Source organism: Ursus arctos, unplaced genomic scaffold, assembly GCF_023065955.2.
Source record: "Ursus arctos isolate Adak ecotype North America unplaced genomic scaffold, UrsArc2.0 scaffold_14, whole genome shotgun sequence".
Taxonomy (NCBI): Eukaryota; Metazoa; Chordata; class Mammalia; order Carnivora; family Ursidae; genus Ursus; species Ursus arctos.
In genome coordinates this window covers 21,728,741-21,751,028 of record NW_026622808.1, presented here as the reverse complement: position 1 = coordinate 21,751,028, position 22,288 = coordinate 21,728,741, and the positions used below count along the sequence as shown (strand labels likewise).

General features: G+C 44.6%; 1 protein-coding gene across 5 annotated transcripts in view; it reads right to left on the bottom strand.

The window, feature by feature from the left end:
• Window positions 1–22,288, bottom strand: part of ADGRE2 (adhesion G protein-coupled receptor E2) — a 121,924-nt gene that overhangs the window by 98,381 nt on the left and 1,255 nt on the right. For 4 of the 5 annotated variants that reach the window (XM_057311567.1, XM_044379988.3, XM_057311569.1 and 1 more), the window contains exons 1-3: window positions 3,467–3,916; window positions 1,296–1,349; window positions 866–985 (exon numbers count right to left, since the gene is read on the bottom strand). In XM_057311567.1, coding sequence (XP_057167550.1) covers window positions 866–985; window positions 1,296–1,349; window positions 3,467–3,497 — 205 coding nt within the window. In that variant the 5' untranslated portion in view covers window positions 3,498–3,916. Of the gene's footprint in view, window positions 1–865; window positions 986–1,295; window positions 1,350–3,466; window positions 3,917–22,288 lie in introns of those variants that run through there. The other variant, XM_057311568.1, reaches the window with a different exon arrangement.

The following is a 22,288-nucleotide window of genomic DNA, read 5'->3' as shown; positions in this document are numbered from 1 at the left end:
GTTCACCCCATCTGAACAATGAGACTGTCCTCCTCTGTTATCAGATGGTGGCAGTGGCTGGACACCTGCCTTCAAGCAATTGGGTGGGGGGGAGCAGTGGAGTGCAGTGGGGGACAGGTGGGAATGAGGTGTGCGGGAGGGCAAGACATGACAATGAGAAATTCTCAGCCTAACAAGTGTGCTCCCAGGAAGGAGCTGGGATCCAGGCACACCATCAGCAGGGCTCCTCGCTGTGCTCCCCCAGCCACGAGTCTCCATAAGACACATGCACAAATGCAGGGGGATCCATTAGGGTTACCTCTTGGGCATGGAGGGGCTGGGAGGAGTCACAGCACCACCTTTTATTCCGTGGTAAACTTACTTTCTCCCCCAAATATTAAATGACACATGGATACTGAAAAGACAAAGAAAATGTAAAAAAATGAAAACAAAGAAAATCACCCATAAGTCCACTATACAGACTACTAGGAAATTTTAGGTATTTTTTTCTTATCTTTTCAAACGTATTAGGAGTAAATATTCTGGGTGAGCTCACGCTAGGAGGAGAGTGTGAGCTTCCAGGCCCTGGGTGTTTCTTCCCTCCCGTTGCTTCCACTACTCTCCCCTTTCCTTGTGCTATGAGAATCATCACAGTGATAACAGTAATAACCGTGATAATAGCTTGTGTTTGACAGTCTGCTCTCTATTAGTCTTCACATTTGCTTCACACACGTAAATTTTAAATCTCACTCGCACCCTGTAGGGTAGGTACAATGATTATCCCCGATTTACACAAGCAAACTGAGGCATAGAGAGGAGAGCATCTTCCCCCCATCACCTCCCTCCACCATCTCCACACCCCTCCAGCACCCCCAAGCCCCTGTACCATCACAGCTCTCCAAGACGCTGGTGAAGATCTCCCCAGACGAAGAAATGTATCCCGGGGAGCAGCGACAGGCGGTGGCATTGATACACATGGATTTCGGAGGGCACCAGCGAGCACAGTCTGTGGAGATAGAGTTTGTGGGGATAGAGACCAAAGTCAGAAGGCTCAAGAAATGGAGGGAGCCAGGGGCCAGGAGCCTCTGCTGGGAGCAGTGGATGGGAGGTGGAAAAAGGAGAGGGATGGCTGCCATTGAAAGAGGAAAGGACAGAAAACTGGACATTTAGGGATGTACAACTGTCTCTGTTATCTCCAGGAGACCAGAGCCTCACCTGAGGATATGCCGCCCTTACCCCCTTGCTGGTGAGAGGACCCAGGCCCTGGCATGCACTCCCCAGCTTATGTCACCAGTGGGGCCTCTGGGCAGACTCACCACTAGTCTTCTGGGCCGAAGCTCCCAATGACAACAGCAACAGCATCAAGAGTCCTGGGGCAGAAAAAAACAGAGAGATGACAAAGAGAGGAGATGGAGCTCCAGTTTCAACCCTTGTCCTCATGGCCACTGCATCCTGGGAGATGGCTCTGAGGCTGCGGCTCATGGCTCTCCCAAGGCTCTTGTAATGTATGAAGATTTGAGGACCAGTCCTCTTCCCTCCCTCTCCCTGGACTCCCTTAGGCGTCGGTCACTATCAGACACCATCCTTATGGAACCCCCGTGCTACAGGTAAGGGGACAGAATATACACAGGTGATGTCAGGGACACAACTTAGGAATTCCAGCCTCTCCCAGGGGCACCTGGGTGGCTCAGTAGGTTGAGGTCCAACTCTGGCTTCTGGCTCAGGTCATGATCTCATGGGTCGTGAGAAGGAACTCTGCATCGGGCTCTGCGCTCAGTGGGGAGTCGGCTTGGGATTCATTCCCTCTTCTTCTCCCCCCTCTACCCCTCCCCCCTCTCACAAATAAATAAATAAATCTTTTAGAAAGAGAAAAAAAAGAAATTCCAGCCTCTCCCGATGGAGGGGGTAAATCTTGCAGCACAAAGTCCTCAGATTGGCGTGCTCTGCCCATAGCCAGGTCCTTTGTTCTCTGGCAATGGCAGAAATCTACCTTGAAGATTTCCTTCCAGGATCATTCCCCCCTGTTTAACCCACATGTTTTGGGGCACAGAAGAACAGCATGGGTTTGGGAGTCAGCCAGCCCCAAGTCTGTGTCCCAGCTCACAGTGGTATTGGCCAGGCAGGGAGCCCAGGAATCACAATAGGGGGAGCTGGTGATGGGTGTGGGGTAAGAACTAAGGCACCAGCAGGTGGAGCCACCATCTCCTGGTTAGGTGGCCTCTCCAGGTGCAGCACCCATGGCTCTATGGTTCCTTCCAAGTGAGCTCCTGCCCTCCTACAGCGCACTGAGGGCACAGCCTTTCCCTTTATCTCCCAGTCTGGTCCTGAGTGATGAGTCACCGGACAGGCTCCATGGCATGAAAACCACGGCAGGTGTGAAGGAATCTCCCCTACAGCAATCACCTGGCCACCTGTTAGAGTCTGTCATTCCATTCATGGGAGGCCTGATGCTGCTGTAGAGGTGGGTTTTTGGGGTGGAGCCTTTATTGTCTCACAGCTCTGGAGGCTGGAACTCCAAGATCAAGGTGTCAGCAGGGTTGGTTCCCTTCATGCTTCTCTCCTACGTTCTGATGCTTTGCTGGCAAACTTCCGTGTTCTTGGCTTATAGTAACATTGCCTTGATCGTTGTCTTCATCTTCAGGGTCTTTCTGTGTGTGTGTCTACTTCCCAATTTCCCCTTTCGTAAGGACACCAGTCATACTAGAGTACAGATCCTCCCTACGTTAGTGTGACCTGAACCTAACTTAAATAACCACGTCGGCAATGGCCCTATTTCCAAACAAGATCACATTCTGGGGTACTGGGGGTTGTAACTTCAATGTATGAATTTGAGATTCACAGTGAAATCAGTAGACTCTGAGTAAAGTGGATTAGATTCTATAATGTGGGTGGGCATCGTTCAATCAGTTGAAGACCTTAGGAGAAAGAAAGACTGATCTCCTCCAACGAAGAGATAATTCTGCTTTCAGACTGACTTCAGACTTGAGAGGAAACATCAATGTTCCTGGAAACATCCCTGGGTTTCCAGCCTGCCCTGCAGATTTCAGACTTTCCAACTTTAACAATCTCATAAACCAATTTCTTAAACTAACACATTCTCTCTCATTCTTCTATACACACATATACATACATACATACATACATACATACATACATACATACATTTACATCTCTATACATATACCAAAACTTGGTTCTGTTTCTTCGGAGAACCTGGTCTAATATACGCCGGAAATGAGAAAGTTCTGAATAGTCCCAGTGTTTACCCGAGAAATAAATTTCACCAATTTTCTTCTTTGACAACTTAATAGAACTGAGTTAATACCATTCTTAAAATTTCTTCCCTGCTCTCCCTTACAGAGATAGTGGGAAAACCAGAAATAGAGCAAAAACCAGAAATAAAGCAAAGAACAGAGAAATTCTCAAACTGGATAGAGTTCCCGGGTAGCTTTAGTTGCCCTATCACCATTGTTGTAATTCTGCCTACCTGGCAGCAACCTCAGATCCCCGTTCCTCATGGTGCAGACACCAGCGAGCCCAGCCACAGAGGAGGCCGTCTCATCTTCATCTGGGTGTGCTGAAAAGACTTCCTGTTTTAAATCTGACTTTAAACATACTTCATCATTGGATGAGGCTAGATGAGCTGCTTAGTAAACTGCTGATCTGGATGCTTCTTTCCCCTGTTTCCCCATCGTGTACATCTCTGAAACCTCTCACTTCTCTTTTTAAGTATTTCCTTAGCATTTCTAGCAATCCTACTGAAAGCCTCCTTGACGGTTTCTACCTTTTTGATACAGGAAGACCTCCCCAACGTGAAGAATCGTTCTATTGGGTTTTGGCCCCTATGAGGTCTATGGTTCAGAGTGAACAGATTGTTTTTCATCTGGTGAATATCTATTCATGGACTTCTTTAAGTTTTTATTTTGAAATAAACATTGACAGCACTTTCAAAAACAATTTAAGTTTTTTTTAAGATTTTATTTATTTATTTGACAGAGAGACAGCCAGCAAGAGAGGTAACACAAGCAGGGGGAGTGGGAGAGGAAGAAGCAGGCTCCTAGCGGAGAAGCCTGATGTGGGGCTTGATCCCAGAATGCCGGGATCATGCCCTGAGCTGACGGCAGACGCTTAACGACTGAGCCACCCAGGTGCCCCTAAGTTTTTATTTTGAAATAAACATAGATTGACAGCAGTTTCAAAAACAATTCCTAGAGGTCCTTCCCTTGGTTTCCTACGAAAGATATATTTTATGTATTTATGTATTCGTATGTAACGATAGTCAAATAACTAAACAAAGAAACTGACATCACCACAATGTGTGTGTATAGTTCTGTGACATTTTATCAGATGCACAGATTCCTGTAATGGTCATTGCAATAAAGTAGATAAGTATCCGGTCACCACAAAGCTCTGCGTCATGCAACCCCAACATCCCTAAACCCTGGCAGGTCTAGAACCAAGGTGTTTTTATTTTTTAACAATACTCAAAAAAGTCTGAAATTCATATTCATTGATAAAAGAAAATATTCCTGATATGTTTTAAAAGATAAGAAAAAGGTACCCCAAATGTTCCACTCTGTGGTGAAATTGTGGTGATTTTCTTTGTATTTTTTACATTTTCTTTGTTTTCTCCATTTCCATGCATTAGTCTGCGAGAGCTACCATAATACCTCGTATTAATGAGGTGGCTTAAACCACAGAAATTTATTTTCTCAAATTGTTTCTGGAAGCTGGATTCTAAGGTCAAGGTGCCAGGAGGGTTGCTTTCTGGTGAGGGCTCTCTCGTGACTTGTAGATGGCTGCCTGCTATCTGTGTCCTCGTACGATCTTTCCTCTGGGAGTGGAGAGAGAGTGGGAGGGATGGAGGGAAGGAGGGAGGGGAAGGATAGAAAGAGAGAGGGAGGGACAGAGGGAGCGAGAGATCACTAGTGTCCTCTAGTTTCAAAGCCAGAGCTCTTCACTCTGCATCGCCCCGGCCACATGCAGGTACTGCCTTGTCCCCACCACTCGTCCTCTGGCCTGTATGCCCTTGAAAAACTGCTTCTGTGCTGCTCCCAGGACTGAGGACCAAATGCCTCACAACCTTGGATGTGCCTGCCCCTCCACCACCCTGAAGCCTCTGTACCCTTAGAACCCACCATGGGATTGCTGAAGATCTCCCCAGAGGGAAATATGAATCTGAATAACCGCAACAGGCAGGGGCACTGAGAGGTATGGAGTCAGAAGGGCACCTCCAACCACAGACACTGTGGGGATGGAGACCGTGCTCAGAAGCCCCAGGGAATGGAGGATGCCAGCTGCCAGCTGGGGACCAGAGAATGGAGGAGGGGAACATTAGCTGCTAATGAAAGAGGAAGAGTTCAGGGGCGCCTGGGTGGCTCAGTCGTTAAGCATCTGCCTTCAGATCAGGGCGTGCTCCCAGAGTCCTAGGATCAAGCCCTGCATCGGGCTCCCTGCTACACTGGGAGCCTGCTTCTTCCTCTCCCACTCCCCCTGCTTGTGTTCCCTCTCCCGCTGGTTGTCTCTCTCTGTCAAATAAATAAATAAAATCTTTAAAAAAAAAAGAGAGAGGAAGAGTTCAGGAAACTCTAGGCATTTGAGGACGAGGAAAGTTTCTCTATCTCCAGAGGAAGACCATATCTGAGGCTCATTCACAGAATAAGCCTCCTCTCCCTGGCTCTCCCCCTTGTAATGAAGGAACCCAGACCCCAACCTGGCATGCCGTCCGTCACTCCTGGGCCAGCTGGGCAGGCTCACCTCCAGGGCTCAGGGCTGCAGCTCCCAAGGGCAACAGCAGCAGCACCGACAGCCCTGGAGCAGGAAGAGCGGTGAATGAGAGGAGTCAAGCTCCAATGCGACTCTTGGCCATATGGCCACTGCCCTCACACTAGCTGGCTCTAGCCGTGCAGCCCCCAGCTTTGCAGCAGAATCCTGGAGGCTCCCCCGACCAGGCTCCCACACTTTGCATGGAGTCTTGGGCTCCATGTCTCTCTTCCATCCCCTGGGACACCCTGAGGAATCAGTCACCAACAGCCACAAGCCGTCATGGAATTTTAGGTGCTACCAGTAAGGAGACAGAATATACGCGGACAGCTGACGCCAGGTGCACAACTTACAAACCCCAACCTCGGGTGCACAACTACAAACCCCAACCTCGGGGCACCTGGGTGGCTCAGCTGGTGAAGCATCTGACTTTGGGGTCATAATCTCGGGGTCTTGGGATTGAGCCCCACATCAGGCTCCCTGCTCAGTGGGGAGTCTGCTTCTCCCTCTGCCTCTGCCCTCCCCCCTGTTGGTGTTTGCTCTCTCAAATAAATAAAATCTTTTAAAAGACAAACAACAACAACAACAACAACAAAGAACCTCCAACCTCTCCAGCAGGGGGGGTAAATTTTAAAGGAAGAGTCCTCAGATTGGTCGGCCATTGCCCAGTGCTAGACCATAGTAATCTGCTTTCTCGTTCAGGATTCCTCTCCCTGGATTACTGGTCTCCCTGTTCCAGGAAATACAAGTGAAGAGTGGGTTTTGACATCAGCCCCAAATTTAGAGTCCTCACCCCTCCCCTTAAATGTGGCCTTAGTTTCACCACTTAATTTTTCGAATCTCAGTTTGCTCAATTGTAAAATGGGTATAATGAAAATGACAATTGAATGTCATTATTATAGAAGTCTGCTCTCAGGAGTGAGATGTTAAAATAGCTAAAAGGAAAAAGGAAAAGCAGCCTTTCCTCCCTTTCTCTACAATTCGTTCTTGACCTGAGACACTCCTGTGTATGAGTCGCACTCAAGGATCTGGCCCTAAATGACTCTCTTGGCCTGGCTCTCCCATGTGGACAGGATTCCTTCCTTTTCACTGGCTGCCCTTTTCCCCAGGAATGCTCCTGCCTTCCCTGTGTGTCACAGCATGAGGTTCCGGGGGGGGGGGGGGAATGCACAACAAGACGGCCTGAGTACAGCCCCAACTCTGACACTTTTCAACTGTGATATTGGGCAAGCGTCAGTTTTCTATCTGCAAACTGGGAATTTTCAGAGTCCCTACTCATACGTGAGTCCCTAACTGTACACATGGAGGAGAGGGCCGGGCACATAGTAAGTGATTCATAAGTGCTAGGCTTTTGTTCTATCCTCCTTGGGTCCCTTTATTACTGATCAGTGCAGCCCAAATCAAATATCGTCACTATGACCTCTTTCTTGAAGAACATTACCGTTTTATTCACAAAGCAGTATATATTCATTATCTGAAAAGAAGACGTAAGGATCTGGAAATGAGACCATCCTGGATTTGCCAGGTGGGCCCTAAATCCGATGGCTGATGTCCTTATACAGAGAGGGGAGGACACAGTGAGGCTCACAGAGGGGAAGGCCTCGTGGAGACAGAAGCAGAGATTGGGGTGATATGGCTATGGTACCTGAATCAGGTGTCTCAATCAGATGGGGGCCCCCAAATATGAGGTGACAATAAGGTGGAAGCTGGTGGTGCCGGCGGTGCCAAGAATTCACCCGGAGCGGAATAAAGATGATAGAAAGTATGAACACCCACCATCCGCACTGACATGGATGGAACTGGAGGGGGTGATGCTAAGTGAAACAAGTCAATCAGAGAAAGACAGTTATCATATGGCTTCACTCATATATGGAACATAAGGGATAGAGCAGAGGACCATAGGGGAAGGGAGGGAAAACTGAAGGGGGAGAAATCAGGGAGGGAGACAAACCATGAGAGACTCTGAACTCCGGGAAACAAACTGACGGTTACAGGAGGGAGGGGGCTGGGGGGATTGGGTAACTGGGTGATGGGTTTTAAGGAGGGCACGTGTGGTGATGAGCATGGGGTGTTATACACAACTCAGGAATCATTGAACACTACATCAAAAACTAATGATGTACTATATGTTGGTTAACTGAGAGGAAGGAAGGAAGGAAGGAAGGAAGGAAGGAAGGAAGGAAGGAAGGAAGGAAGGAAGGAAGGAAGGAAGGAAGGAAGGAAGAATTAATTCACCAAGCAGAATAAAGGTGATAGAAATCGATTGAATACACCACAAGGGAGCAGCGGGCAGGACAGCAGAGGAGAGGCTGTCTGCCACGAGGCATTGGGTAGGGACCATTTTTAAAGGGGGAAGGGCAGGCAGTATGGCAACATATGGAATCTTCCCTTTTTTGGGAACTGTGCCTGGTTGTAAGTAGCCCATTGGTCAGTTAGGGCCTGCAGATATGTTGAGGTGGGCGCCTGACGGGCCTGTCGGTCTTCAGCCAGGATGTCGCTCTGGCCCTTTCTGCGTTCTGTTGCCCAAACCTGTTTGCCTGAAAGCAGCCTCTAAGGTGTCCACAAGCCAGGGGGCATCTGGGGCCCCCAGAGCTGGAGGGGGCAATGAAAGACCCTCCCCGGAGCCTCCACGGGGACTGTTGCCCTGCCAGCTGCTGGATTCCAGCCTTCTGGTCTCCAGAAGTGGGAGAAAAGAAGCTTCTGTTGTTTCAGTTATTTTAAGACACCAAGTTTGTGGTGATTTGTCACATCAGCCACAGAAAACTCATACAGCCCGAAAGTTGGGTCTGAATCTAGGATATTGGCCCTGGAGCCTGCCTGCTTGGCTTGAATCCTGTTCTATCGCTTACCGTCTGCTCATCCTCTAGGGTCACAGAGCTTTCCTGAGCCTCAATTTCCTCATCCGTAAAACTGGGGTAGTCGCAGCACTTCGCACACAGGGCTGCTGTCGGAATTAAATCAGTGATACTCATCAACCACCCAGGAAAGTAACTACCATGTCGTGGGTGCTCCCGACGTGTCACCTGCCTTTAGCGGCAGCAGGAAGACACTACCGTGGGTATCACGGTTTGAAATCTGCTGCTTTTCAGCTATGGATGAAATCAGTTATGACGGAATTTGTACCCAACTATCTATTCCACATTTTTCCGTTCCAGATTGAAATTCTAAGCTCCTCAAGCAATTTCTTTTCCCTTTTCTCATGATAGCCTTTCCTAAAATAGGACACCCAGAGCCTCCTATGTCGGACGTGATTTTACATCTGGTTTACATCGTGGACTCTGGAGTGTAGTCTTTATAAATGCCCCCCCCCAACCCTTTCTTTCATTCCAGGTCTGTGTAGACAGGTCTGACGTAATTCTGATACCTTTGCCTTCGTACGTGAGAAATTTCTTTGCCCTGGCCGCTTTCAATACTGTATCCTTGGATCTAATATTTGCGAATTGCACTATGACGTGACGTGATGTAGGTTTGTCGTGGTTGAGCTTGGGAGGGGTCCTCTCGCCTCTTGGACACGAATGTTTGTTTCCTTTGCTAGATTAGGTAAATTTTCAGCTACAATTTGTTCAAATATCTCTTCTAGACCTCTGTTTTTCTCCACCCCCTCAGGGATGCCGATGATTCTGACATTGGAACGTTTCATTGAGTCAGTAATCTCCTGTAACCTACATTCGTGGGCGTGGATTTTTTTGAGTCCAGATTCTATTTTAGCTTTCTCTTCTACTAACCAATACTCCAATTCACTGATACATTCTTCTGCCTCATTCACCCTGGCCGTCAGAGCCTCTAGTTTTGCTTGCATTTGGCTCATAGAATTTTTAATTTCTGCCAGATTTGCTCTCATTTCCGCCCTTAGAGATTCTATACTCTCATTAACATTTTCATTAATACTTTTTTCAAGTCTACACATCATTTTGACCATTGTTACTCTGAATTCCATTTCTGATAATTTGGTTATATCCATATCCATTAGTTCTGTGGCAGAGGCCACAGACTCATTGTCTTTTCTTTGCTGGGGAGGATTTGTCCTCGTCATTCTGATGAGGAGAGGTTGCGGGGTTGTCCAGAGCCCAAATTATTGACCAGGACCCAGGCCATGCGCCCTTGTTTTATAGGGATCTTAGGAATGTGGGCTTCTTGATTTTTCAGCCTGCCTTCTGGGGGAAGGGCCTGGGGCGCCGATACTCAGGCAACCCTGTTTGGGTGGAGTCTCCGTGTCCCCTGCGAGGGGGGATGGGGATGGGCACGCTGTGAGCCGGTCTTTCCAGGCTTTTGTTTTCTGGCGGCTTTCCCTGGCGGTTTGCTGTGCCTCTTCTGAGAGTCAGAGCAGCAGTGGCCGAATCTCAGCCTCTGTCTCAGAACAGAGGGATCGCAAACCGTTCTCCACTGATGTTCTGGCCACTTTAACTCTGTTACTGTTGGTGCTGCTCACCTGCAGCATCCTGGGATGTGCGCCCCACACCCGACGTCCCAGCCCTCACTTCCAGGGCCAGCAGGTCTCTGTCCTTTGTGTTTCTAACACCGCCAGCCGCCAGCTGCCCCCGCGCGCTCCCGGAGCTCCCAGTCTCAGTCTGGTTCCAGTGAGCACACCGGAGCTCCATTTCAGTCTGGTGGCACGTGCTCCTCGGCTCATGGTCTCAGTCTGCTCTCTTGCGGGTGCCAGTCTGTGAGTCCACCCGCTCCCCCGTGCAGGTGGCTGCCACTTCCCGGCTCCCGAATGCGGCGGTTCCCTCCCCCTTCCGTTTATCTTCCGATATCTGTGCGCGGTTTCATGGCTCCCCGCTTCATACCTCAATACTCAGCGCTGGAGATGTTCATTTGTAGAGATCCAGATGTATCTTCCTGCATCCCAGGCTGATTCCGTGGATGTTCAGGCTGGTCTGGTACCTATCCAGCTCGACTCAGGGGACCGGCTGAAAAAGGGGTCCCCTACTCCTCCGCCATCTTAACTCCAAGCCAATAGCTTGGCTTTCTATTGCTTTTACAACTTCAACGGCATGTAGACCAATGTTTGACAGGTGGAAATGACCCAGCAAACATGGACGCCAGTCAAAAATTGCATTTCCCATTGCAGGCTAACCTAAGTGACAAAGGTTTCCTCAAAATAAAGAAATAAATTAGAAAGCACATATTGAGCACCTACTGTATGTTAGCTACTCCGCCAGGCACCGGAGAGAAAAGTCATACAGAAACTATAGTTGACCTCTCAAGGAGGCCCTCCTCAATTTTACACAATTGTCCTTCAAATTATTCAATGGCCAACAGGTTAGCTACATCTGATCTTTCTTAACATATTTGGGAAGTGAAAGGTTAAAGATGCATGGGATTTCAGCTTATAGCAATAATCACATTGGTAGAAAAATGAAAAATCCCCACATAATACTCTTTTCTTTAACCCAAGTATTGGCCTCTTTTTCCTGAGAAACTATAAAAATAAGTCTTGTTTTTGTTTTCCCCCTTTTTTTCTTTCATTTCTCAGGATAGCACAAAATCAAGCTGGGGAAAAAGCAAAAATAACAGAAAAGATTCTCCAACTGGGTAAATAGTTCTCACATCATTTGGGCGGTGGGGATAACAAGTATATTCAGTGAGGTGTGTGAAGGGCATAGATCAGAAGTCCCCTGCTCAATGAATTTTTATATGTGTGCAAACCTATGAGACCAAGCAATCAAGGCATAAAACCCCAGAAAGTTCCTGCCTCATCTTCGCAGTTGATAACTCCCAAAGGTAGCCACTATTCTGATTTCTCTCACCATTGACTGATTTTTTTTCCTGTTCTTAAACATTACCAGTCTGAAATAGACCATACATGCTGTTGTAATTCTACCCAGAAAGAGATGGTGGAGAGCTGCTTCTCATGGAGCAGAGGTCATCTAGCCCAGCTATGGAGAACTTTCTATGTTTTCTTGTAAGCATAAAAATATTTCCTGTACAAATAACCCCAGGAGAATTCATATGTGTGGCTTCCCTTATACACGAGAAGCATCTTCCCTTATACATGAGAAGACAGAAGGATGCTGTCTTCCTCATATTTTATTATCGGACCCACAGTTCTGCTTTTTTCTTTTCTTTCCTTAGCATTACCAGCGGATTATACAGCCAGCCTGTTTGGTGGTGCTTTGGGTTTCCTATTGATGAGGGAACAAAGAATACGACAGTGCCCCCCACCAGGAAGCTTCCTGACTAGCTCAGGAAAGGGTTCCTACAGCTCTAAGATGAGCATCAGTCTATGGCTTGTTCAACAAGAAAACATGTCTGACATCACAAAACCAGGAACTGGTGGGACCAAGACACATTCTAGCCTCTTGACTGTCAAAGCCTGGGCTCTTTCTACTAAATCACTCTCTCTCTCTCTTTTTTAATTTTCATTTCACTTCAACTTAATTAACATACACTGTATTAGTTTCAGAGGTAGAATTCAGTGACTCATCAGTTGCATACAATACCTAGTGTTCATTACATCAAGTGCCCTCCTTAATGCCCATCACCCAGTTACCCCATCCCCCCACCCCTCTCCCTTCCAACAACCCTGTTTGTTCGCTAGCATTAAGAGTATCTTTTTTTTTACATTATGTTAGTCACCATACTGTACATCATTAGTTTTTGATGTAGTGTTCCATGATTCATTGTTTGCATAACACCCAATGCTCATTGCAACACGTGCCCTTCTTAACACCCATCACCGGGCTAGCCTATCTCCCCACCCCCCTCCCCTCTGAAACCCTCAGTTTGTTTCCTGGGGTCCATAGTCTCCCATGGTTCATCTCCCCCTCTGTTTTCCCCTCTTCATTTTTCCCTTCCTTCTCCTAATGTCCTCCCTGTTATTCCTTATGTTCCACGAATAAGTGAAACCATATGATAATTGTCTTACATCGTTGGTGGGAATGCAAGTTGGTACAACCACTTTAGAAAACAGCGTGGAGGTTCCTCAAAAAGTTAAAAATAGAGCTACCCTATGACCCAGCAATTGCACTACTGAGTATTTACCCCAAAGATACAGACATAGTGAAGAGAAGGGCCATATGCACCCTAATGTTCATAGCAGCAATGTCCACATTAGTCAAACTGCAGAAGGGGCCAAAATGCCCTTCAACAGATGAATGGATAAAGAAGACGTGGTCCATATAGACAATGGAATATTACTGAGCCATCAGAAATGATGATTACTTAACATTTGCATCAACACGGATGGAAGTGGAGATTATGCCAAGTGAAATAAGTCAAGTAGAGTTAAGAGTCTCTTATGGTTTGCCTTCCTCTCTGTTTTCATCTTATTTTATTTTTCCTTCCCTTCCCCTATGTTTATCTGTTTTGTTTCTTAAACTCCACATACAAGTGGAATCACATTACATAATGCTCTCTTGTTAACCAGAGAGGGTACAGAGAAAACAACTGGGATAAAGAAACTCACTGGGTGCCTGACAACACACAGGAGAGGGATTTGAGGAGGGAGAATCTCCTAAGTCAGCAAGTACAGCCTCAGACTGATCCAGATGCCTAGAAAGTGCCTAAGTGCCTGGTAGTAAATTCCCCATGAATACCAGGCACTGTGCTGTCTGCACTCAGCATGGAGACTGCTGGGTGATAGTAACTTTCAGAGGCTATGGCTTTGACTCAGTGTTGGTGAGAGGAAGCAGCCCACAGGATCCTGCAGCCTGATGGGTTACCAGGGAGAAGCTGCTCCAGTAGGAGCTCACGTAGACTCAGCAAGCATGCCGAAGGCTTATTTTCTTTTATCATTATTTTTTTTTAATTATTTTTCTGCCCAGTGCAGTGCTGGACTTAAAGGAAGTTGCACTGAACAGGCTCCATGTGATCTCTGCTTTAAGGGAACTTACAGAAAAGAGGAAGGTGATGTCATAAACAATCAGGTCCCAAAAGACATGTGATTTAAGAAAGAACCTGGTTCCTGGCTTCCGCCTTGGATGTAGAAACCTGCCAGACACTGCTGCCACCACAGCCACAGGAAAAGGCTGAATAATCAACAAAAACATAATGTCCTTGAACCCATCAGAGAGCTGAGGTCACAGGCAACCCAATAGCCAGAAATCTAGGGGAAGAGAGATGGACAGGAGCACTGGCTCGCCTGTGGCATGGGATGAAGACAGTGCACCAGACGAGGGGGAGATTTCTGCTACAAGTTTTAACTAATTGCTAAAGGCCAGGTGTGGGCTGGTGTGAGGGTGGAGCATCCGGGAAAATCAGACACAAGGGGACTTCTCACCCACCATCAGGCTCTTCTGGGACCACCACCAGGTAGTCATGAGGAAGGTTGGGGGTAGGGCCAGAGACGGGGGAAGCCCCCTCCTTAGTCAGATCCACAAATTCATGGTCTGACTCCCAAGTTACCATGACAACATGTTTGCCAATGGTTCTCATACCACATAACCACACAGACTTTTTCTAACACCTGGCAGCAGGTCCCTCACCATGTTTTAAGCTGAAATTTCTTCACCCCTCTATAGCTTCTTTCTCGCTGCCAAATTCCAAAGTCAATGCCAAATTTTAAGTTTTTGTTGCAGCAGCATCCTCTTTCTGATACTAACTTCTGTGTCCATTACATTATGTGCTCATAATTCTGTGAGTTGGCAATCTGAGCTGAACTCAGCTGAGCAGTTCTACTGATGGTCTCACCTAGGGTCATTCATGCAACTGCCATCACGTGGAGGCTTGCCAGGGGCTGGATGGCCCAAGATGGCCTCACTCACATGCCTGGTGGTTGGTGCCCACCATCAGCAAGGCCCTCTTCATGTGGTCTCCCAACCTAGAGGAGAGAGGTTGGCCCAGGCTTCTTCACACTTTGCTCTTAAGACTCTAACCATAATGTGGGATGCCTGGGTGGCTCAGTCAGTTAAGCGTCCAGCTCTTGATTTTGGCTCAGGTCATGATCTCAGGGTTGTGAGATTGAGCCCTGGGGTAGGCTCTGCACTCAGCGAAGAGACTGCTTAAAGTTCTCTCCCTCTCCCCCTCCCCCTATTTGAGCGCCCTCTCTCTCAAAAAAAAAAAAATCTTAAAAAAAAAAAAACAACTCCAACCATAACTAAAAGAGGGCAAACCCCAGCTCCAGGGCTGGAGATGGGGCACCGCCATTTTCATCCTCCCCCCCCCCCACATCAGTACTAAAAGCCTTCAGGGAGCAAAACAGCACCACATAGTGCAATCCGGAGCCACTTACACTGAGCCAGCCCCTGGCAAGGGCTGTGCAATTCCACCTGGGCAAAGACACCTGAGTCAGCCCAACAGGCCCCTCCCCCAGAAGAACAGCAGGAACAACCAGCTAGGACCAAATTTACCAATCATAGAGAGATGCAAAATTTCAGCTCTCAGGGAAAACAGTATATAGCATTCACGGTTTTTTCTTCTTATTCTTTAGTCTTTCTGTTTAACATTTTTTTCCTTTTCAGCTAATTTCTTATTTATCAATTCTTTTTTTTCAAGTTCCATGATTCAGTACTTGCATATAACACCCAGTGCACCATGCAATACATGCCCTCCTTACTACCCATCACCAGTCTATCCCATTCCTCCACCCCCTTCCCTCTGAAGCCCTCAGTTTGTTTCCCAGAGTTCATAGTCTTTCATGGTTCATTCCCTCTTCTGATTACCCCCCCCCCTTTCTTTATCCCTTTCTTCTCCTACTGATCTTCCTATCAATTCTTTTTTTAAGTCTTTTTTAATTTTTATTCTTACATTTATGTTATATTTTTTTTTTATTTTTGCTTTCCTTTCATTGTATTCAATTTATTTTTGTATATATATAAGTTTTTCTTTCTTTCCTATTTTGGGATCCAGTTTCTTCTAACAAACAGACCAAAATACTCCCAAGATCTAGTTTATTTTTGTGTTCTGTTCAACTTCTGGTTTGATTTCTCTTTCCCTCCTTTTTTTCCCATTTGTTTGTTTTTGTTATCTTCTGATTTGTTTAGTCTGTATTTTTCTTGTGTTGTTGCTATTTTTGTATTTTCTCTCTCTCTCTCATTTACTCTTTTCTGGAGATAATGATGAGATGGAAAAACTCACCCCAAAACAAAGAACAAGAGGCAGTACTCACTGCCAGGGAATTAATCAATATGGATATAAGTAAGACATTGGAACTAGAATTCAAAACAACGATTATAAAGATACAAGCTGGGCTTTAAAAAGGCAGAGAAGACACTAGAGAATCCCTTACTGGAGAAATAAAAAAACTAAATCTAATTAGGCCAAAATCAAAAAGGCTATTACTGAGATTCAATCAAAAATGGAGGCTCTAACTGCTAGGATAAATGGGATAGAAGAGAGAGTCAGCGATGTAGAAGACAAAATGTTGGAGAATAGGAAACTGAGAAAAAGATAAACAACTACTGGATCACGAGGGGAGGATTCCAGAGATCAGCAGTACCATAAAACACAACAATATTAGAATAACTGGGGTTATAGCAGAGGAAGGGGGGGCAGAAGGTTTATTTGAATGAATTATAGCTGAGAACTTCCCTAATCTCGGTAAAGAAACAGGCATGCAAGTCCAGGAGGGACAGAGAACCCCCCCCCCAAATCAATAAAAATAGGTCAACACCTCAACATGTAATAGTGAAGCTTGCAAATTTCAGAAATAAAGAGAAAATCCTGAAGCAGCTCAGGACAAGAGGTCCTTAACCTACAAGGATAGAAACATTAGATTGGCAGCAGACCTATCCACAGAGACCTGGCAGGCCGAAGGGACTGGCATGATATATTTGGGAAGCTAAATGAGAAAAATATCCAGCCAAGAATCCTTTATCCAGCAAGGCTGTCATTCAGAATAGAAGGAGAGATAAACAGCTTCTGGGACAAACACAAACCAAACGAATTTGTGATCACTAAACCATCCTACAAGAAATACTAAAGGGGATCCTTTGAGCAAAGAGAGAGCCCAAAAGTAACAAAGACCAGAAAGGAACAGAGACAATATACAGAAATGGGGACTTTACAGGTAATACAATGGCACTAAATTTGTATCTTTCAATAGTTACTCAGAATGTCAATGGGCTAAAAGCCCCAATCAAAAGACACAGGGTATCAGATTGGATTGGATTAAAAAAAAAAAAAAGACCCATCGATATGCTGTCACAAGAGACTCATTTTAGACCCAAAGATATCTTCAGATTGAAAGTGAGGGGTGGAGAATCATTTATCATGCTAACTGACATCAAAAGAAAGCTGAGGTAGCAATCCTTATATCAGACAAACTAGATTTAAACCAAAGACTGTAAGGGAAGAAGAAAGGAGGGGGGTAAACAGAAGGGGGAATGAACCATGAAAGACTGTGGACTCTGGGAAACAAACTGAGGGCTTCAGAGGGGAGGGGGTGGGGGATTGGGATAGGCCGGTGATGGGTATTAAGGAGGGCACGTATTGCATGGTGCACTGGGTGTTATATGCAAGTAATGACTCATGGAACTTTACATCAAAAACTAGGGATGTACTGTATGGTGACTAACATAATAAAAAAATATTCTTACAAAAATAAATAAATAAACCAAAGACTGTAATAAGAGATGAACAAGGACACTATATTACAATTAAAAGGTCTATCCAACAAAGAGCTAACAATTGTAAATATTTATAACCCTAACTTAGGAGAACCCAATTATATAAACCAATTAATAAGAAAATTAAAGAAACACATTGATAACAATACAAGAATCATTGGGGACATTAACATCCTACTCACAGCAATGGACAGATCATCTAAGAGAAGATCAAAAATGAAACTGGGACTTTCAATGACACACTGGACCAGATGGACTTCACAGATATATCCAGAAAGCTTCATCCTAAAGCAACAGAATACACACTCCTCTCGAGTGCACATGTAACAGTCTCCAGAATAGATCACATACTGGGTCACAAATCAGGTCTCAATCAGTACCAAAGATCGGGATTACTCCAGGATATTCTCAGACCACAATGCTTTAAAACTTGAACTGAATCGCAAGAGGAAATTTGGGAGGAACACAAATACATGAAGGTTAAAGAGCATCATACTAAAGAATGAATGGGTCAACAAGGAAATTAAAGAATTTTAAAAATTCATGGAAACAAATGAAAATGAAAACACAACTGTTCAAACCTTTGGGATGCAGCAAAGGAAGTCCTAAGAGGGAAGTATATAGCACTACAAGACTTTCTCAAGAAACAAGAAAGGTCTCGAATACACAACCTAACCCTACACCTAAAGAACCTGGAGAAAGAACAGCAAACAAAGCCTAAATACAGCATGACAAGAGAAATAATAAAGATTAGAGCAGAAATCAATGAAATAGAAATCAAATGAACAGCAGAACAGATGAACAAAACTAGGAGCTTGTTCTTTAAAGAATTAAGATTAATAAACCCCTAGCCAGACTTATCAAAAAGAAACAAGAAAGGACCCAAATAAATAAAATCATAAATGAAAGAGGTGAGTTCACAACCAACACCAAAGAAATACAATTTTAAGAACATATGAGCAACTATATGCCAACAAATTAGACAATCTGGAAGAAATGGATACATTTCTAGGAACATAAAAACTTCCAAAACCGAAACAGGAAGAAATAGAAAACCTGAACAGAGCCATAACCAGCAAAGAAATTGAAGCAGTAATCAAAATACTCCCAAAAAAAACTAGAGTCCAGAACCAGATGGTTTCCCAAGGGAATTCTACCAAACATTTAAAGAAGAATTAATACCTATTCTTCTGAAGCTGTTTCAAAAAATAGAAATGGAAGGAAAATTTTCAAACTCTTTCTATGAGACCAGCATTACCTTGATCCCAAAACCTGAACAAAGAACCCACCAAAGAGAATTACAGGCCAATATCCCTGATGAACATGGATGCCAAAATACTCACCAAGATCCTAGCCAATAGGATCCAACAGTACATTAAAAGGATTATTCACCATGACCAAGTGGGATTTATTCTTGCACTGCAAAGGTGGTTCTCCATCCCCAAATCAACCAATGTGATACACCACAGGAATAAAAGAAAGAATCATATGATGCTCTCAATACATGCAGAAAAAGCATTTGAAAAATACGGCATTCTTTCTTGATTAAAACTCTCCACAGTGTAGGGATAGAGGGAACATAACTCAATATCATAAAATCCATATACAAAAAAACCACAGTGAATACCATCCTCAATAGGGAAAAACTGAGAGCTTTCCCGAAGGTCAGGAACATGACAGGGATGTCCATCCACTCTCACCACTCTTGTTCAACATAGTACTAGAAGTCCTAGCCTCAGCAATCTGACAACAAAATAATTAAAAGGCATCCAAATCAGAGAAGAAAAAATCAAACTCTCACTCTTTGCAGATGACAAGATACTCTATGTGGAAAACCCAAAAGATTCTACACCATAATTGCTAGAACTCACACAGGAATTCAGCAAAGTGGCAGGATATAATATCAACGCACAGAAGTCAGTTGCATTTCTATAGACTAACAATGAGACAGAAGGAAGAGAAATTAAGGAATCAATCCCATTTGCAACTGCACCAAAAACCATAAGATACCTAGGAATAAACCTAACCAAAGAGGCAATGATCTGTACTCTGAAAACTATAGAACACTTATGAAAGAAATTGAGGAAGACAGAAAGAAATGGAAAAACATTCCATGCTCATGGATTGGAAGAATAAATATTGCTAAAATGTCCACGCTACCCAGAGAAATCTACACATTCAATGAAATCCCTATCAAAATATCATCAACATTTTTCACAGAGCTGGAACAAACAATCCTAAAATTTGTATGAAAACAGAAAAGATCCCAAATAGCCAAAGGAATTTTGAAAAAGAAAATCAAAGCTGGAGGTGTCACAATTCTGGAAGTCAAGCTGTATTACGAAGCTATGGTCATCAAGACAGCATGATACGGGAATAAAAACAGACACATAGATCAATGGAACAGACTAGAGACTCCAGAAATGGACCCTCAACACTACGGTCAACTAATCTTTGACAAAGCAGGAAAGAATACCCAATGGGGAGAAAAGACAGTCTCTTCAACAAATGGTGTTGGGAAAATTGGACAGCCATATGTAGAAGAATGAAAGTGGACCATTTTCTTACACCATACATAAAATAGACTCAAAGTGGATGAAAGCCCTAAAGGTGAGACAGGAATCCATCAAAATTCTAGAGGGAACACAGCCAGCAACCTCTTCGACCTCAGCCACAGCAAGACACACGTGTCTTGCTAGACACGTCTTCAAAGGCAAGGGAAACAAAGCAAAAATGAACTATTGGGACTTCATCAAAATAAAAAGCTTTTGCAGGAAGGAAAGTCGACAAAACCGAAAGACATCTAACAGAATGGGAGAAGATACTTATAAAATGTCTTATCAGCTAAAGGGCTAGTATCCAAAATCTATAATTTACCAAACTCAACACCCAAAAAACAAATAATCCAGTCAAGAAATGGACAGAAGACATGAACAGACATTTCTCCAAAGAAGACATACAAATAGCCAACAGACACATGAAAAAATGTTCCACATCACTTGGCATCAGGGAAATACAAATCAAAACCACAATGAGATACAATCTCACACATCTGAATGGCTAAAATTAATAAGTCAGGAAACAATAGATGTTAGCGAGGATGGAGAGAAAGGGGAACCCTCTTACATTGCTGGTGGGAATGCAAGCTGGTGCAGTCACTCTGGAAAACAGTATGGAGGTTCCTCGAGAAGTTAAAAATAGAGCTACTCTAGGGGCGCCTGGGTGGCTCAGTCATTAAGCGTCTGCCTTCAGCTCAGGGCGTGATCCCAGAGTCCTGGGATTGAGCCCCACATCAGGCTCCTCCGCTAGGAGCCTGCTTCTTCCTCTCCCACTCCCCCTGCTTGTGTTCCCTCTCTCGCTGGCCATCTCTCTCTGTCAAATAAATAAATAAAATCTTAAAAAAAAAAATAGAGCTACTCTATGACCCAGCAATTACATTACTAAGTATTTACCCAAAGGATACAAACATAGTGATCCAAAGGGTCACCTGCCCCTCAATGTTTATAGCAGAAATGTTCACAATAGCCAAACTATGGAAAAGGCCCAGATGTCCATTGAAAGATAAATGGATAAGAAGGGGTGTGTGTGTGTGTGTGTGTGTGTGTGTGTGTGTGTGTAATGGAATATTACTCAGCCATCAAAAAATGAAATCTTGCCATTTGCAATGACATGGATGGAACTAGAGGCTATTACGCTAAGTGAAATAAGTCAATCAGAGAAAGATAATTATCATATGATTTCACTCATATGTGGAGTTTAAGAAACAAAACAGAGGATCATAGGGGAAGGGAGACAAAAATAAAATAAGACAAAATCAGAGAGGAAGACAAACCATAAGAGAGTCCTATCTATAGGAAACAAACTGAGGGTTGCTGGAGGGGAGGTCAGAGGGGGGATGGGGTAACTGGGTGATGGGCATTAAGGAGGGTACTTGATGTAATGAGCACTGGGTATTGTATGCAACTGATGAATCACTGAATTCTACCTCTGAAACTAATAATATGCTATATGTGAATTAATTCAATTTAAATTTTTAAAAAGTAATTTAATTAAACTAACAGCACGCATTATCTGGATATGAAGCAAACAAAACTTTCATGCGTTCATGATGGATGTATAAACTGTTTCAACCACTTTGGAAAACTGTTGGCGGTATATACCACAGCTCACAGTCTGCCTACCCAGTGACCCAGCGATTCTGCTCCAGGCTGACACCTAAGAGAAATGAGAACATTTGTTCACAGTAAGACATGTCCAAGAACATTCACAGCAGCTTTGGTCCTAACAGCAAAACCTGGAAAGAACCCAAATGTCCGTAAACAGAATGGAATGTTTTGGCTGTGGGATATTCATACAATGGAATATTACCCAGCAGTTTTTAAAGAGAATAAACTACTGATAATGTGACAAAGATAAATTTCACGGACACTATCTTAGGTGAAAACCCAGCCACAAGAGGGCAGTGTGTGGTTCCATTTCTATGAACAGGGAAAACAAATCTGTGGTGACAGAAGTCAGAATGCTTATTACCTCTGGGTGGGGCTTATTGGCCAGGGTAGGGCCCAAGGGAAACTTCTTGGGAGATAAAATGTTTAATATCTTGATATGGTGGTGTTGACATATATAAAATTCACCAAAGTGTGCACTAGGATTTATGAACTTTTATACAAGTTATAATTCAGTTAAGATTTTTTTAAGATTTTATTTAATTATTTGAGAGAGAGAGAGACAGCACAAGTAGGGGAGAGGGGCAGAGAGAGAGGGAGAAGCAGACTCCCCACTGAGCAGGGAGCCTGACGTGGAGCATGATCCCAGGACCCGGAGATCATGACCTGAGCCAAAAGCAGACACTTAACAGACTGAGCCACTCAGGTGCCCCTAGAATTTTAAAACACAAAAACAGGGGCACCTGGGACACTCAGTTGGTTAAGCATCTGACTCTTAATATCAGCTCAGGTCATGATCTCAGGGTTGTGAGATCGGAGGCCTGTGTCAGGCTCCACACTGGGTATGGAGCCTGCTTAAGACTCTCTCTCTCT